The sequence below is a fragment of the Spea bombifrons genome, chromosome 1 (assembly GCF_027358695.1).
Source record: "Spea bombifrons isolate aSpeBom1 chromosome 1, aSpeBom1.2.pri, whole genome shotgun sequence".
NCBI lineage: Eukaryota > Metazoa > Chordata > Amphibia > Anura > Pelobatidae > Spea > Spea bombifrons.
In genome coordinates this window covers 118,768,011-118,785,103 of record NC_071087.1, presented here as the reverse complement: position 1 = coordinate 118,785,103, position 17,093 = coordinate 118,768,011, and the positions used below count along the sequence as shown (strand labels likewise).

The 17,093-nt window shown below is 41.8% G+C and overlaps 1 protein-coding gene across 1 annotated transcript; it reads right to left on the bottom strand.

Moving 5' to 3' along the window:
• Positions 1 to 7,638: 7,638 nt before the first annotated feature.
• VPREB3 (V-set pre-B cell surrogate light chain 3) lies at positions 7,639 to 8,326 on the bottom strand. The gene is made up of 2 exons (XM_053470744.1): positions 8,269 to 8,326; positions 7,639 to 8,026 (listed from the first exon to the last, which is right to left on the bottom strand). Exons 1-2 carry the CDS (start codon positions 8,312 to 8,314, stop codon positions 7,656 to 7,658), a joined length of 417 nt encoding a protein of 138 aa, XP_053326719.1. The 5' UTR covers positions 8,315 to 8,326; the 3' UTR covers positions 7,639 to 7,655.
• Between the last annotated feature and the right edge of the window lie 8,767 nt (positions 8,327 to 17,093).

Below are 17,093 nucleotides of genomic sequence, written 5' to 3'. Positions count from 1 at the left end.
CCTCTTATATGCCAGATTCCACTGTGCCCCCTGATATGCCACTGTGCCCCCGATATGCGTTACACTCCATATATGCCAGTGATATGCAACTGAGCACCCTGATATACCTTTTACCCCCAGATATGTTTTATGCCTCCCTGATATGCCTAATATCGATATGCCTTATTCCCCCTATATGCCCTGAAATTCATAATACCCCCCCATAAACCACTATAACTCACCCATACACCACTCTGGCTCTTTCCCTTCCCATACACCACTCTGGCTCCTCCCCCTCCCCAATCTGTCTACATACTAGACTCTGCCTCCTCCCCCCTCCCATACTAGACTCTGCCTCCTCCCCCTCCCATACTCCACTCTGCCTCCTCCCCCTCCCATACTTCACTCTGCCTCCTCCCCCCTCCCATACTCCACTCTGCCTCCTCCCCCCTCCCATACTCCACTCTGCCTCCTCCCCTTCTCATACATCACTTTGGCTCCTCCCCCTCCCATACATCACTTTGGCTCCTCCCCCTCCCATATACCACTTTGCCTCCTCCCCCTCCCATACTCCACTCTGCCTTCTCCCCCCTCCCATACTCCACTCTGCCTCCTGTCAGCAACGGAGGTTCACAAGACACCAGGGAGCCGAATAGAGAGGCAGAGTGGCGTATGGGAGGGGGAGGAGCCAGAGTGGTGTATGGGACGGTGGCTCCCATACACCCCTCTGACTCCTCCCCCCTCCCATACACCGCTCTGCCTCTCTACCCGGCTCCGTTACTGACAGGCACTTTCACTGCAGCTTCATAGAAGCCTCAGTGAAGTGAAGGTGAGTAACGGAGGCTGTCTGTGCGATGCAGACCCCCACCGGCTGACAGAGAGGATGATTCTCTGTCAGCCGGTGGGGGTATGCATCGCACAGACAGCCTCCGTTACTGCCCTTCACTTACGCTGAGGCTTCTATGAAGCTGCAGTGAAAGTTGACAACGATTTTCATTATCGATTATTATCGATTTTATCGATTAGTTGTTTCAGCCCTGCTATTTCCTCATGGATGTCACAACACTACCTGAAGCTTAATCTTTCCAAAACTGAACTTGTTATCTTCCCTCCTTCCATCTCCACTCCACTATCTGAATTCTCTATCACTGTTAACAACACAACGATCTCTCATGTTGCCTCGGGGTCATCCTTGACTGTAACCTCTCCTTCAACCTTCACATTCGGTCCCTCGTCAAATCCTGACGCTTGCACCTAAAAAACATCTCTCGCATCCGCCCATTCCTCACCCAAGAATCCACAAAAACTCTGATTTACTCACTTATCATCTCAACTACTGCAACACTCTTCTGGTTGATATTCCACTGTCTCGACTCTCTCCTCTACAGTCTGTCCTAAATGCTGCTGCTAGGCTTATCTTCTTTGCACGTCGCTCCTCTTTTGCATCCCCACTCTGTGAAACCCTCCACTGGCTCCCAATTAGAATTAAATTTAAAATCCTAACATATAAGGCCCTCCATAACACTGCTCCTCCATACATTTCTGCCCTCTTAAGCAAATACTCTCCTACTCGATCCTTACGTTCTTTCCATGGGCTTATCATTTCTTCCTTTTCCCGTCTACAAGATTTCACCCGGGCTGCCCCATATCTCTGGAATCTACTTCCATTGAACCTTCAGCTTTCACCCTTCCACCCAACATTCAAGAAACATCTCAAAACTCACTTCTTCAGAGAAGCCGCAGCATCTTAGCTGCTAGAACTTCCCTGTCATTGATACAACCACCATACTACCTCTCACCCTTCCTCTGTGTCTTATGTTTGTCACCCCATTCCCTTAAGATTGTAAGCTTACCAGCAGGGCTCTCTCCACCTAATGTATCGGCTTGTCTTAGTCTGTTAATTCTTGTCTTGTCATACCCTTTGAATATATGCATTGTATTAAGCGCTGTTTAATTGTTGGCGCAATATAAATAAAAGATAAAAATATTTTTGTTTGAATCCTAAACTGAGATATAACCTTAATATATATTGTATTTTTAAAACATTACACATTATAATCATATGCAGTGGCGTCGCTACAGGGGGGCAAGGGGGGGCAATTGCCCTTCTCCTCCATGAAGCCTCTACCTCCGTCGCGGTGCCGGCATTTCATGCTGAGCGCCGAAATATGACATCATATTTCGGCGCTCAGCAGTGAAGCAGCGGGCACCGCAGCAGAGAAGGAAGACAGAAGCCTCGTGCTCTCGTCGCTGGACCTAAAGGTGAGAGAACTACAAAGGGGGAGGGTAGATAGTGAGTAGGGAAAGGGGAGGGAGAGGGGTTAGAAAGTGATAAGGGAGGGAGAGGGGGTAGAAAGTAATAAGGGAAGGAGAGGGGGTAGATATTGAGGAAGAGGGTAGTAAGAATATTTAAATAAGTAAAGAGTGTGAATTAATGTGTGGTTGCATTGTGTGAATGAGGGAGAGCATGAGTTAATATGTGGATGAATTGTCTGAATGAGGGAGAGCATGAGTTGATATGTGGATGAATTGTCTGAATGAGGGAGAGCATGAGTTAATATGTGGATGAATTGTCTAAATCAGGGAGAGCATGAGTTAATGTGTGGATGAATTGTCTGAATGAGGGAGAGCATGAGTTAATGTGTGGATGAATTGTCTGAATGAGGGAAAGCTTGAGTTAATGTGTGGATGAATTGTCTGAATGAGGGAAAGCTTGAGTTAATGCGTGGATGAATTGTCTGAATGAGGGAGAACATGAGTTAATATGTGGATGAATTGTCTGAATGAGGGAGAGCATGAGTTAATATGTGGATGAATTGTCTAAATGAGAGAGAGCATGAGTTAATATGTGGATGAGTTGTCTGAATGAGAGAGAGCATGAGTTAATATGTGGATGAGTTGTCTGATTGAGGGAGAGCATGAGTTAATATGTTTGTGTGCATCATAGATGTATAATAGTGGAAGGGCAAAGATGGCACTATCAGGATGTTTGAGCCTTGGGGACCAAGATGGCACAGGCAGGATGTATATGGGACAAAGATGGCACGGGCCAGGCTGTTTGGGGACAAAGTTGACTTGCGCTGGGCTATTTGGGGACAAAGATGGCAAATCTTATGTGTGTTATCTGGGGGCTGGTCAGGTTCTATGTGGGCAGTGTGGACACCAGGGCTGACTTTGGGGTGTGGAACCTTTGATCTATGCCTGTAATTTAGGGGGTTTTAAATATACCTTTAATGAGTTTTTATGTGAATTCCAATTGATCTATACCCGCAAAGCTGGGTTTTTGTGTTATTCTGTAGATCCATATCTGCTATGCTATGTTTCCATACATTATTTATGTATTCCTGCGAATTGTAGGTCTTGTTCAGTTGATTAATACCTGCAATGCTGTTTCCATGTATTTATTTGATCTATACCTGCAATGCTACGTTTAATATATTATTATTGTATATCTGCAAATACAGGATTTGTATGTCTGATTCTGTTTATTTGATATATACCTTCAGTGCTGAGATCACAAGTGAATTTCAATTGATCTATACATGCAAAGCTGGGTTTGTGTGTTAATGTGTTGATCTATACCTGCTATCGGCAGCAGGGTCTGATATATATATATATATATATATTTATATATATATATATATACGTAACCAAAAAAAAATTGGCACTCACGGGTCTTTGTAGTAAAGTGCATTAAACACTAGTTTATTTCAATCAGCACGGTCAACGGATTGGACCGGAGGTGGTCCGAAAGGACAGAAAGGACCGGAGGTGGTCCGAAACGTTGACCGTGCTGATTGAAATAAACTAGTGTTTAATGCATTTTACTACAAAGATCCGTGAGTGCCCATTTTTCTTTGTTACGTATATCTGGCTATTTTTGGAGCACCTGGGCAAATAAAAGCCTGTGTATATTTACAACATTTCTGAGTGTGCAGCCTCTCCCTTTGGTTTGTGTGCATTTATATATATATATATATCGGCAGCAGGGACTAATATTAATATATATATATATATCGACAACTGGGGCTAATATTAATATATATGGGCAGCAGGGGCTAATATATATATATATACAGGGCCGGCCCTATAATGGGGCAGACTGGGGCAATTGCCCCAGGCGGCACTTTGCCGCCCCAAGCGCTTTTTTTTTGTTTTTTTTTTTGAAGCGGAGGAGAGAGGGGCACCGAGTGGTTTTCGCTTACCCGCTCGGCGCCCCTCTCTCTCTCTCCACTGCGGCGAGTCTCCCTGTTCGGTCCCGGTGCCGGCTTGTAATGCAGAGCGCCGGAAGTGACGTCAATTTCCGGCGCTCAGCATTACAAGCCGGCACCGTGGCAGAGCAGGGAGACTCGCCGCAGGACTGTTTAAAGGTAAGTACCGGGGGGGGGGATCGTAGAATATGGCGTCGGCGAAGTTTAAAACTTCGCCCCAGGCGGCGTTAAGTCTTCGGCCGGCCCTGTATATATATATATATATATATATCAGCAGGATCTAATATTTATATATATATCGGCAGCAGGGTCTAATATTAGGCCCTGAAATCATGTAGTGGAAAAGTTAAGGTATTTTGTTGTTTTCAAGGATTAGTCGTACTAAATTGTGGCTTCAGGCTTCCCACGTTGAATGATTAAGTATTGTATTGTCCAATGACAAAAGTATCATTCCATAGCACATTATATATGTTTTTTCAGTGGTATGATTTAATGGTGGAAATTATTAATGCCCCCCCCCCCAGTTTGACTGTGGTATCTTGTGTGCCCCCCCTATATATTGTTTTTACACTGAAGATGAGCAATGCAGTATTATCTTCCAGTTCCATAATCAAAATATAGTGCTGTAAAGAGTGTGAATAAAAGTTAAAAAACATAGAGATCATGACCGTGGAGCAGTCTATAGGGCCTTGTCTTAATAGCTATACCCCCAAAATACACACAGACACAATTTTATTGATTAACCAACATTTTACTTCCGCTATTGGAATATATAATATGGCCACAGTGCCCCTTCAATCAAAACACTGTGACACTCCAAACAATAAATAGTTTTTTAACCCAACACATATTACGTAATATGAATATATGGAAATTGTACCTGATAATTGACATCTATAAAAACACCATCACCATATGTACCATAACTGAACCATATAAACCATGACGTCATATACCAGCGCTCAGCATGAAATGCCGGCACCGCGACAAGACAGAAGCCTCGCGGAGGAGAGGCGCCGAATGGTTGCTTAAAACTTATTCCGGCGCCTCTCACTCTCCTCGTCTATCACGGCTGCGGGGAAAAAAACGGCGTTTCAACTGGGGGGGCACAGCATTATGTAGGGGGCCCATGGCCCCCCTGTCGACTCCACTGACCCTGGTACAGGCATTCTGCTGCAATAAATTAGTTGAAGCCACTGGCTTTTCCCCTGCTAGCACGGTGTCTACGAAACCTACATTATTGCCGGGGACCAGTCCCAGGAAGTGTCTTGCACCTGCGCCCATTGGCTTGTGCACCACAAGCAGGGCCATATCTCCAACAGCCTGCTTCTGCACTATACCAGGGCAAAATAAATTAGAATTAACCCAGCCTGCAGGCAAGGTTGGACAAACATAATTTCCCCTGATGTTTGGTGTTAGAGAAAAGAGAAAGACTGACCCATCCCCACCCCTTGATAAAGGCCTTAATTTCCATGAATTATAATGGGCACCTACTGACCTACACTTGACCCCCACCCAAATTCACTCTTTATTCCCTTTAGGGCTTATTCTAAACAATGTATACACACAGGATGGAGACTACAAAAATAAAGCTAAATCCTCCTCCTCATTCAGTTTCCTAGGGAATAATGTTTGTAATTTGTAAATCCAGAACAATTCCCTTATCTTTCTAAACCAAACACCATTAGTTAGTGTCTAATGTTCCTCCTGAGTGGGTACCAATGGGAAGTTCTTTTAGGTTCTTAGGTCTAAAAAGGAATAAAAAAAACCCAAACCATACTAAAGTAATAAAAAAAATGTTTGCAATTCTTGCGTTGGCGTCCCCTCCCCCAATTGGAGGATCTGGAGCGCTGTCATTTTGACAGGTTATATCCATGGAGATGTGGATGAAGATAGAAGATAAATGATAGAAGATGATGAAGAAGTGGTCATCAGAAGTGGCCAGAAAAAGCAGAAGCGGTTGGCAGAGAAGGTAGACAAACCTTTAGAGAGAGTGAATGTGAATGAGAGTTTGTGAGAGTGTTAGAGAGTGTGAGTGAATGTGAGTGAATGTAGATAATTTAGAGAGTGCTGGTGTCCTGGGGCAAAGTTGCTGCAGCTCGTTTGACATGATGATACTTAAATAAAAAAAAAAAAAAAGGGGATTAACTCCATTTCTTGCAAATGAGAAGCATGGGTAAGGGGTCTATAATGAAGCTCATGAGATGTGCTGAGAATGTCGAAAACTTTATCACTCCGCCTTCTCTTTAACCCTTTTCTATGGGATGAAGGGGATTCAATTAACAGTAAAAATAGAAACAAGAGACTTTGTTTATAGTCAATGGAGGATGCAATGCATCCTTCAACCACTTGATACTGCTGGTGAACAGGGGTATATAAAAATGCTCCTGCACAACCAGTGCCCATTTTGCAAATTTCTGCCACCGAATGGATTATTTTTTTGCATCACATTTTATTAAAACATCATGTGACTTTGGGATGGTTACTTTCCTTGATCCAAATATGAGGATTGGATGACATCATGTGGGCACTGTTGGGTTCCCTAATAACTTTTTACTATATACCATAAACATGCGGTGGGGGAAAAAACTTGGCTGCCTCTCTTGGTTAAGGGGGAATCCCCAGTAGGGACCTTATTTCTTGTTTATTAGTACTGCAAGCTTCCCAGAAACAGTATGTAAATGGCAGATCAAAGCAACATGTTTAACAATAAATTCCCCTGGAGCCCACAGACAATTTCCTTTTGTACACCAGCATTTTCTTAATTTTTTAGTTCCTTTTAGTTATATAAAATATAATATTTTAGGATATTCAGTATTCTAGACTTAATGAAAAGAAGCAGCAGTCTCATGTAATTTGGTTTGTAGCGTTTGCAAGACATTTTATTCTTAATTACTAACTGCTCATCACTTGGGGGCAGTTAGTAATTAAGAATAAAATGTCTTGCAAACGCTACAAACCAAATTACATGAGACTGCTGCTTCTTTTCATCATTCACATTCCAGTGCAAAACCAGAAGCACCAGTCTTTCTGCTATTCAAAAAGACTAAAATGTAAGCAGATGAATTGTTTTTTAAATAACACTGAAATTGTATAGGTGAATGTATCAATTGTTTTATACTAAACCGGCCAATTGTTTGCTATAACAAATATTTCAGAAATGAGTGCAGAATAAGTAGATTTACCAGGCACGACAGCAGTTTTCAGAACTTTTTTTGTTGTTGTTATGATGGCCTGTTTTTACACCTACTTGGATGGAGAGTGAATGGAGGGGCTGTAATAATTGCTGGGATCTGTGCATCCCAAGGTAAAGCTCTCCATGGCTCCTTGTTCTTCTTAACAGCTAACTGAGGCTGCCAGTCCTCAGCTACACTTAAGTTACACTTATAAGTACACCATTGTCTTAACATCCAATACCTTTGGATTGCTTCTCAAGGAATTCATATCATTTACAGCACAGCTATCTCAGGTGATGCTCAGTGTTTTTGCATGTCTTCCTCTTTCTGTCCTATCACTGTGATACTGGCTACCAGTCCATGTTGCACAGTAATAATCTGCTTCATCTTCAGGCTGCACCCCGGTGATGGAGAGGGACCCTACATTTCCTGAGGCAGAACCCGCAAATCGTGCTGGGACCCCTGGTCCCATTCCCTTGTTGGACTCAGTGAAATAATATAGTATTGATGAGGGTTTACTATCAGTTTTCTTTTGAACAAATACCACTCTGTTGTTACTGACAGTTAGACCCCCTCCTAGGACACAGTCTATTTTGACATTTTCTCCAGAGCTGGTAGACATGGAAGCATCTTGTGTCACCGAGTATTGTGCATGGGTCCCTAGGGATAAAAAAAAAATCAAAACACATAGTATGAGTCACAAACAAACCAGATTATTCACAGTCATCAATATGATATCAAAGGTGAGAATGAGCATGATTTTGTCTATATGCCTGTCACCTACAGACAGAGCACACACATCCATTTAACCAGCTAAAAATATTAGGAAATAGATTGTAAGCTTGTAAGCAGTGCCCTCTTTACCTAATGGTTTGTCTTAGCCTTAATAGCACCTCACTTACCAATTAAGAAAATTCCAAGGAGATAAAAACTGAGCACAGTGTTCATGATGCAGGCGCAAATGACTGGATAACTTACAAACCCAGTTTCAGCCCTTTTGTGCTCAGTGACCCTATAGAGTAATATAGAGTATAACTCACACCTCCCCTTTATGCAAAACAAGAATATGCCTCTGAAGTATGATTTGTTGACACTTCACAAACACATTGAAGGAAAGCAAAGCTTTATGATGAATGATACTGAGCTGCCTGCGATGAGGAATAAGTAGACTTCAGTAACTGAAGATTATCCATTATCTCAGGCAGCTCTACCATGTCCACTCATAACCATAGGTACAATTATCTATTATCCTTCTGCATTTTCTGGGGAGCTTTTTAAAAGTAGAGACAACAGTACGCTAACAAATATTATCAAAGGAAAAAATGTAAACACAGAACATTAAAATACTCATCACTGAACAAATGAAATCGACCAATAGCAAATGAAGTGTATTTGAGCCGGCATCTCACATTTTGGTATAACAAGTTTCTACTATTGCTTCTTCAAAAGCTAAAAGTAAAATTTACAGCATCATTTAAGTGTTTCTTTGTAATTTTGCAGAATTATTCTCTCAGTTATGGGAACGTGTTAATAAGAATGTGTGCCTGACTTCCATGGGCAGGGTCAACTGTGATACCCAGGTTTTACTAGAGGTCCCCTCGGAACCCTTGGCAATCCGTTAACATCCATGGCTTGCAAAAAATATGTAAACATATATACCGGCGTTCAGTAGTGAAGCAGCCCATGCAGCAAGGTAAGTGAACTACAAAGGAGGGAGAGGGTAGCTAGTGAGAAGGGGGGGAGATAGAGAGAAGGGGGGAGCTAATATTAATATATATTAGCAGCAGGAGCTAATATTAATATATATTGGCAGCAGGGGCTAATATTTACATATATTGGCAGCAGGGTCTAATATTAAAGAATGAAAAATAACTGCCAGTTCAGCTGTTATTTTGAAATCATATTTTAATCATGGTCTTTACATCAAAGAGATAAGTACATATTATGCATGTCTAACGCATATATATATATATATATATATATATATATATATAGCGTTTTATAATTGCCCCCCTACTTTGGTCCCTGTCCCCCATGTGCCCCCTAAATATGAAAGCTGGAGACGCCATTGGCGAGTGGCATAGTGGAGCAATGACAAAGAAAGATTAATCTAGCTGCAGTGTTGAGGATGGATTGGAGAGTCTAAAGGTGTAAGAGGGGGAGGCCAGTTAGTAGAGAGTTACAATAGTCCATACAGGATATGACAAGGAAGTGGATTAATTTTTTTTGTTGTTTCTTGTGTGAGGAATGGGCAAAATCGGGAGATGTTTTTCAGGTGAACGTGGCAAGATTTGGTGAGGGATTGGATGTGAGGACTGTATAGCCCCCAGCCTGCCCCTTGATTCATGTTATGCCCCCAACTGCCCCTTTGTGTATTGATGCCGCCAGCCTAGAAAAAATGCTGCCCTGCAGTATGGGGGATGTATATCTGACTAGTTGGTTCATTCCATTAGTCTATACATCCCCCATTCAACAGGGCAGCATTTTATCTGGGCTGGTCAGCAATATGTAAAAATTATATATATATATATGTGCTTGAAAACATGACCGATGTGGTCACCCTATTGACCCCACACCTTTGTGTATTACCCCCAGCTAGCCCCACATTCAATGTTCCATCTAATTTTTCTTAGTTGGCGTGCGCAGAAAATTTCTCTTGTGCAAAAAGTTTCACAGAGCAAACATTTTGTGCGCGCAATATCCGCGCCGCATAAAGTTTCAAAAAAATTATTATTATTTTCTTTTTTGGGAAAAACTGTTGTGCGCACAATTTTTGGACATGTGCGCGCTCTAAAAAAGCTATGTGTGCGCGCACAAGCGCACAGCTTAGAGGGAACACTGCCCACATTGTATATTTATCCTACGACCCAGTCCCCCCCTTGAGTAATGATTTTTGTGATCCCCCCAGCCAGGACCTCCTTGCCAACACCCTTGCATATTGCCCCCCCTTTAGTATCATGTCAGTACCGGTGGGTCAGCCAAGCCTTAACTGGGCCTTTTTCAGGTCCATTAACCCCTATGTTAATCCGGCCCTGATCACAGCCATAACTATCAATAATACCACCTCTCTTTTTTTGGCTACTGCTACCTAGCAACTTTTGGGCTCTGGCTACCTACCCTTGTGGGACGCGGCCAGGGCTACCTGCTGATGTGAGTAAGCTGTCCCACTGACATCAAAAGTGGTCCCACTGATGCCGACGGGCTATCATGCTGATTTCGGTGGGCCACACCCCCATTTAAGGCGGAAATAAGCGAGTAGTGGATTGTGTCAGGAACCCGTCACCCGGAGGATTCAGGTGTCGACCTGGAGAATCGGTGCTTCTTCCTGAGTCTCTGGGCAATTACCCGAAGAGTTCCCTGGTATCAGTCATTCATATGTACCCTCCTATACACAGTCCTTTTCAACTTTACCTCATCGAGGAGCACCAAAACAGCTTGTAAAATTAGATACTTCAACATCGTACATGGATGGGAGAGTATTGGTTGTTTGGTTGGGTCAAATATTCTAATTAAGTTTCTTTGAGATTAGATGATAATGGTAAACTACAAAAAATACGGTATAGATTGTATAGATTTTTTATACAGATTCTAAGCTTGCAGGAGCAGGGTCCTCATCTCCTTTTGTACTAGTGTGGTTTAAGTGCGATTTGTGTTAGTGTTAATGTTATGTACTATCAGTACAGTATTCCTTCATGTTGCAATAGCGCCATTTAACCCCTTCAGTCCCCTATAGACGTACCGGTACATCCTGTCCTTCTTGCATCACTGCCGCTACACGGGAGATCAGGCTGTCCTTTCACAGCCTGGACTCCCTCCTGTCAGCAGAAGCCAGTACCCTGGCTTTCTGCTGCCCGATCTCATGTAACAGCTTCTGGTGCGAACGCTGGAAAACTGTCACATTTTTAAATTCCCTTCCGGGTCGCGTCACTGCTTGACATCACCCAGAAGGTCATCGGAGGACCCTGCTGGGATATCCGATAGCTCGGATGAGGCACTGATCACAGACACTGATCTCTATGCAAGTCTGTGGGGACTTGCATAGAGATCACAGTGTGATCTGTGCAGGGGGATCGCAGGGAGATTTCTAACTCTTCTCCCGTGAGAAACCATGTTTCTTCTCCCTTGCTGAAAAACGAATTAGCAAAAAAAGAAAAAAAAGTTAGTGATTTAAAAAATAAAAATAACAAAATCGCTAAAATAATCCAATAAATAATAATTTAAAAAAACAATAAAGTGAGCTAAGTGATGTCATTGTGACATCACTGGTATTAATAACAGTTTCAAGAGGTCCCTAAGATGACCTCAAATCATAATGCACTGATAACGGTGCATTTAAAAAAAAAATACAAAAATTAAAATAACATTTTTAAAAAAGATATAAAAAAGATAATAATAATAAAAAAAGGGAAAAAAAACCTTACATCCCATTGCCCTAACACAACAGCTAAAAAGTATAACCATCCTGCCTCCATTCACAACCCCCAAACCCGTTAAGCCATAAGTATAAAAAAATAGTACCCTATAGGGTACTATATGCAAGGGATGGATATGGCCCTCTAGAAAGAAAAAACTAAGGATGTGGGGTATCTCCGTAATCAGTAGATGCAGCTAAACAATTTTGGCCGGGTTTCTCTGCCATAACACATACCCTTGTGCAAAAAATCTAATCAACGCAGAAGTGTTGGTGAAAAAAGCGCAGGAAATAATTTCTGAGGCCGCCTTTGACAGTGATTGGTGGCCAAAATGCTGCGTGAAGAATGCCCAAATACCCCTGATACGACAGTCTGGGTTGTCTGCTTTACAGAAATATATACTTTTGTGGGTATTTTTGTTTTATTTGTTTAAAATTAGAGTTGCAATCCCATCATACCTAATGTAAAAAATAGGTATTTCTGAAATCAGGACACCTGAATTGATAAACTTGGAGAGGATTTTCCATCACTTTACCTAATTTTGTGAGGATTAAAAGGGAAAATATATTTAAAAAAATAGGGTTTTTTTCTAATTTCTCATCCTAAATTTTCAGCTAATTCTCTAACTATGGAATCAAAAGCTTTAGCTCTCTTTGAAAAAACAATATATAGTTTAACCCCTTCAGCACCGGGACGTACCTGGTACTTCCTGGTTACTGGTCACCGGTAGACCGGGACGTACCAGGTACGTCTCCTCCAAAAAACGCCCCCCACATCACCACGATCGCGGTGATCGTGGAGGCGCTGCTGCTGCTGTCTGCCCAGGAGTCCTGGGCAGACAGCACAGCCTCTCTAAACCCGCCCCCAAGCCTACGATCACTCCCACGGAGTGATTTTGTAGGCAGAAACAGCGATTGCAGAAAGATCTGCAATCGCGGTTTCAGCTGCCACAGGCAGCTTCAGGGAAGGGGGGGGTGTTGAATGGGTCCCCACACAAGTGTGGGGGCCTGATCCAACACCCCCTGCTGCCTGATCGCTCCATGAGAGCGTCAGTGCAGTGTTAACCCCTTCAATGCCGCGATCGCGGCATTGAAGGGGTTAATTCCCGTTTTGTAGGGGGCTCTGCTGCTGGTGGTCTGCCTGGAAGCCCAGGCAGACCAGCAACAGCAAAAACGAGCCCCCAGAAGTCCTCTGATCAGTCCTGTAGGACTGATCAGAGAGACTCCTCCCCTACAATCTCCAGTCTGTTGGAGATTGTGTCCCAGCTGCCAGAGGCAGCTTCAGGGACAGGGAGACAGGGTTCTTTGGTCTCCACATGAGTGTGGAGACCAGCTCCCCCACCCTCACCCTTCCTCAGTTAACCCCTACCCCCCTCTTCCTCAATTAACACCTTCAATGCTGCGATTGTGTATGACCCCCATCGCAGCATTGCAAGGGTTAATATTAGTCCCCACAAGCTTGTGGGGACTAAATACCAGTCAATGCTGTGCTTCAATGGAGCATCAGCATTGAAAGAGTTAAAAAAAATGTAAAAAATAATAATAATAAAAAAAATTAAAAAATAAATTAATTTAAAAAAATTAATATAATAATAACAATAATAAAAAAAAATAACAGCACTGACCTGAAAGTCCAGGGTGCTTCCAGGTCAAATGCTGGGCTGATCAGATCGCTCCTGGCCAATAGGAGTGATCGGATCATTATGGCAGCCCACGGATGACCCTGCTCTACAAAGAGAGGGGGGTCATCTAGGGTAATTATGAAAAAACACAAATTGAAAAATCATAATTATTACCTGATCACTTGTCGGTGACATTTTAAGTCGCTGATTATTGATCGGTCTCCCTGATTGATGTCAGCGGCCTAAACCTGTCACTTACAAGCAATCTGATAAAAAAAAAAATATTTAAAAAAATGTAAATGCACATGTTCCAGTTTTGCCCTCATAGCTTCCTCAAAAAAGGCATGAACCATGCATGTGAGGCCTTGTTGGACTCATGGGATGTTGGTGAACAAAATGTGGTGTTTTCTTCCACTGTTGCACTTATGGTGTGCAAGAAATTCAGTGCAACATTGAAATGTATGCGTTAAAAACGCAATAAAATAATTTCCCTGTGAAGTTTGGCAGACATCAGTGAAGAAATGGCTAACTGAAAACTGTCAAAACTACCCTAGTTGAACACCTTGACTTGTCTACTGTTCATAAATATATACTTTTCTGGGGTAATTTACATTGGGGGGCTTCCAAAATGTCCCAAATGGGATATGGGCCCAGGAAACCAATTTCTGAAAATTCCAAATGTGAAAACTAAAATGCGCATGTTCCAGTTTTGCCCTCATAGCTTCCTCAAAAATTGCATGAACCATGCATGTGAGGCCTTGTTGGAATCGGGGGATGTTGGTGAACACAATTTGGTGTTTTTTTCTGCAGTTGCACATATTCTATACAAAATATAATATAAAATCTAAAGCAACATTGCAACATATGCAAAAAAAACAAAAAAATATAAAAATACCTCAAAATTTGGCAGCAATTGGCGATAAAATCCCTGTTTGAAAAGTGTCAAAATGACCCTAGTTGTACACCTTGACTTATTTACTGTTCATAAACATATAATTTTGGGGGGATAATCAGTATCTGTGACAACTATTGCAGTTATTAGACTACCATGCCAAATTTGAAAAAAATTACATTTCAAAAACGTAATGCATGCCTTGCAATATTTGCCCTATACTGGTCAAAATAGATAAAAATCCTGGCCATGTTGGGTGGTTTCCAAATCAGGACAACTTAATGAATATATTTGGGATAATTTTTTCCCATTGGTTCAATGTGTGTACAATTTGTATGTATACAAAACTGTAAAAAATGCGTTTTTTTTATTTTTTCCCCACTTTTTCCAGTTTATTTCAAATAAAACAATGTACTACCCAGCTTAAAATGGTTTCAAATGAAAGCCCTACTTGTGCTGAAAAAAACAATATATGATTTGTGTGGGTGCACCACTTGATAAGAGAAAAATTACAGTTGAAGAAAGACATGGCAAAAACACAAAAACGGCTCCGGTCCTTTAGCGACACCCTAGCTTAAAAATCCCGGTCCTGAAGGGGTTAAATAAAATGTAATCACAACAATAATGATGGTTCGCTTTGTTGGAATTATACAGGGCCCTGGTGCCATCTAGTGGTTACTTCAGAGAATAACATCGAAAACGTGCAAGGCTGATGCCGCTTTGCCTTTTTAAAAGCAAATTTCTTCCCATGATCGTATCCACTAATAACATAATATTTATTTTATTTTGACAGCCAAAAGGAAAATGTTGCCAGTAATATTGTGACCTTTCTACCGGTGTAACCCTCTGTGTGGCCTTAGAACTAGTCTCCCTTCTAAGCACAAAAGACTTCACATCACATTTAGGCTTTAGTCTTTCATTGTAGTGTTTGGGTTTACGATTAGTTTAACTCAATGTATTTTATTATTTCAAATATCAGTTTTCATCTAAGGGGTTTACACACTACAGTGAGATGGCTTTCAAGAAACCTCACTGATTTCAACATGGTTTAAACAGGGCTATCCAAGCTTTTGTTGGAGCTAAAGTTCACTGGTATGTGCCCCTTTTAATGTAAGTGTAAATCAGTGAGATGAATCTGTGACATGTGCAATGTCAATTTGGTCATTAAATGATGTTAAAATAAAGGCACGGGCACAGAGTCATGAAGGTAAACGGCCAGTGTTATTGAACACTGTGACAATTTATTTTAAGGCAAACTGTAATGAAATCAACTGATCAAATGTGTTATGCTAAACTTGCTAACTGATGCAATCCTGCCTGGGGTCACTGAGGCTACTGACAGGCATTGCCACTGGCATAAACATCCCCTGCACAGTAGGAAAAAAATTCTTCCCATTAACCCTGAATACAGCCCATGGTGAGTCCTGCACTTGGTCCTGCTACTTATGCCACCCAAACTAGCTGTACCTCAGACAGCTTAACTCACACTGATGCCAGCCCCTGGTACCATTGATCCTGACCTAAAACAAATACGAACCGAAGGGAGGTAGGGAAATAAATCCTTGTTGGCAATTTCAATGAGGTCTGAAGTCAGTGAAGCACTACCTTTTTATAACATTCCCATTATGTACCCTAGGCACTATTCATATGCATAGTGCCTAGGGTTCAGGTCAGTGCAGAATGGTCAATTCTGCACTGACCTGAACCCTAGGCACTATGCATATGAATGAAATTCCATGCCCAATGAACATACCAGGCGAATATCTCAGGGTGATTCGCAGCTTCTCCTCCAGGTCATGGGAGCGGGGTCTTGACACGTCCACGGTCCGCCCAAACCACTTTGGATTTGTTGAGCTTTAAGGAAAGTGGTCTACATATATCTTTGGGCAAGCTGCAAAAGAAAATCCTGATTTATCTCCTGAGGAAGCCGGTTGTCCAGTGAAATGCGTTGAGAGAGAGAGGCATATATTGGGAATCTGCTGGATGGTGGACTTCCCTGTGCCTGGTTTTATGCCGATTACTTTGTACACGCTTTTGTACATTTCATCTGCTCTATGAAAAATTAAAGAATATTTTGTGATGAGCTAATTTATGTCCTTGGAAATGTGAGTGCATTACTTACCTGCAATACTGCTAAGCCCCTATTTGCATACGGAGTTACACTATTTTGTGTCAAATATCTCTTTTTCCCTATGTGGATGTGCGCCCCATTTGGAAGAGATGTTGTCATCTCCACCTTGAATATAATTTTCTACAAGTACAGAATTCATTGTATGCAAATTAGTGGGCTCAGTACATGCCAACGCATAGACATTGTTAGAGATGTAAGAGGTTTGCTTCCCTTGGTTACTGATATTTTGGCCACGTTCTAGATTGTATTTCCTCATTGTTGTTCCCACCATGGAAACTGCTGGCTGAAAAAACGACCTTCACTTATATATATAATATGTATATTTAAATTGTGTCAAAATACTTACAATTAAATTTTAAAAAAAAACATTTTTCTTAAGAATTAAAAGACTGAAAAAACCAACAGCTCTAATCCAAGTCATCAAATAACAGACCCTTATTGAACCATTAATACATTCTCAAGATTGTAAGCTTGCGAGGAGGGCTCTCTCCACCTATCGGTTTGTCTTAGTCTGTCAATTGTTGTCATACCCCTTGAATATATGTATTGCATTAAGCGCTGCGTAAATTGTTGGCGCTATATAAATAAAAGATAATAATAATTCAATTGACAGCACCGGACATGCAGCCAACACACTGTTAGCAGTAGAAACCGTAACTAGGGATCTCGGT

What these genes read in the sequence shown, in the direction of transcription:
- VPREB3 (XM_053470744.1), bottom strand. Translation starts at nt 8,314, where the DNA reads ATGAACACTGTGCTCAGTTTTTATCTCCTTGGAATTTTCTTAATTG. An exon ending in CCTTGGAATTTTCTTAATTG is followed by an intron (nt 8,027 to 8,268) that starts GTAAGTGAGGTG and finishes TTTTATCCCTAG; the next exon opens with GGACCCATGCACAATACTCG.